The sequence below is a fragment of the Charadrius vociferus genome, unplaced genomic scaffold, assembly GCF_000708025.1.
Source record: "Charadrius vociferus isolate BGI_N301 unplaced genomic scaffold, ASM70802v2 scaffold455, whole genome shotgun sequence".
Classification (NCBI taxonomy): Eukaryota; Metazoa; Chordata; class Aves; order Charadriiformes; family Charadriidae; genus Charadrius; species Charadrius vociferus.
Window position 1 is genome coordinate 5020243 of NW_009648550.1, and position 614 is coordinate 5020856.

General features: G+C 52.0%; 1 protein-coding gene across 1 annotated transcript in view; it reads left to right on the forward strand.

Annotated features, from left to right (window-relative positions):
- BMP2 (bone morphogenetic protein 2) overlaps positions 1-614 on the forward strand; it is a 6183-nt gene that overhangs the window by 788 nt on the left and 4781 nt on the right. Inside the window, exons 2-3 of the mRNA XM_009886080.1 lie at positions 41-89; positions 252-358. Coding sequence (XP_009884382.1) covers positions 41-89; positions 252-358 — 156 coding nt within the window. The remainder of the gene's footprint in view (positions 1-40; positions 90-251; positions 359-614) is intronic.

The following is a 614-nucleotide window of genomic DNA, read 5'->3' on the forward strand; positions in this document are numbered from 1 at the left end:
TTTTTTTTCCCCTCCTCCCTCCTTCTTTCTTTTTTTAAAGGGAGCGGAGAAAAGTCAAGCTTCGTCTTCATGTCGCTGCGGGAGTCTCGGTAAATGTCCGTCTGTCTGATGCGGGTGATGCAAAGGACATTTTTTAAAAGGGAGAAGCCTTTCGCTGGCCGGGACTTGCCTTCTGCCTCCTCAACCGGCTGCTAAAAGTATGTTTCTGAGGCGGACTGTACTTCAGGGAACTTCTTTTTTTTGCTCGGCAGCTGTAGAGGAGCAGCAGCGAAGTTTGGAGTAACACCAAGTGATGCGGGAAAAACACCCCGAGAGCAGAAAACCCTCCTGCAGACACAACCCCTGCTGCTGCACACAGGTATAACTCCGGCGGTCGCAGATCCGCTGAAAGTCTTCTCCGCAGGATGACTCCGTGGGCCACGGCGGAGGTGCTAGCGCTTTGGAAGAGAGAGGGGGGACGGGACGCTAATCGTAACGATTATAATAATAATAATCCGGCGCAGAGTTTCACGGGGGAGAAGAATATCCTGTGGGTTTGGCTAAGGACGTAGCAGGATTTGTATTTTCCTCCTTCCCCTTGCTTCCACTCCGCCGAGGGAAAAGTAGCTCTCCCT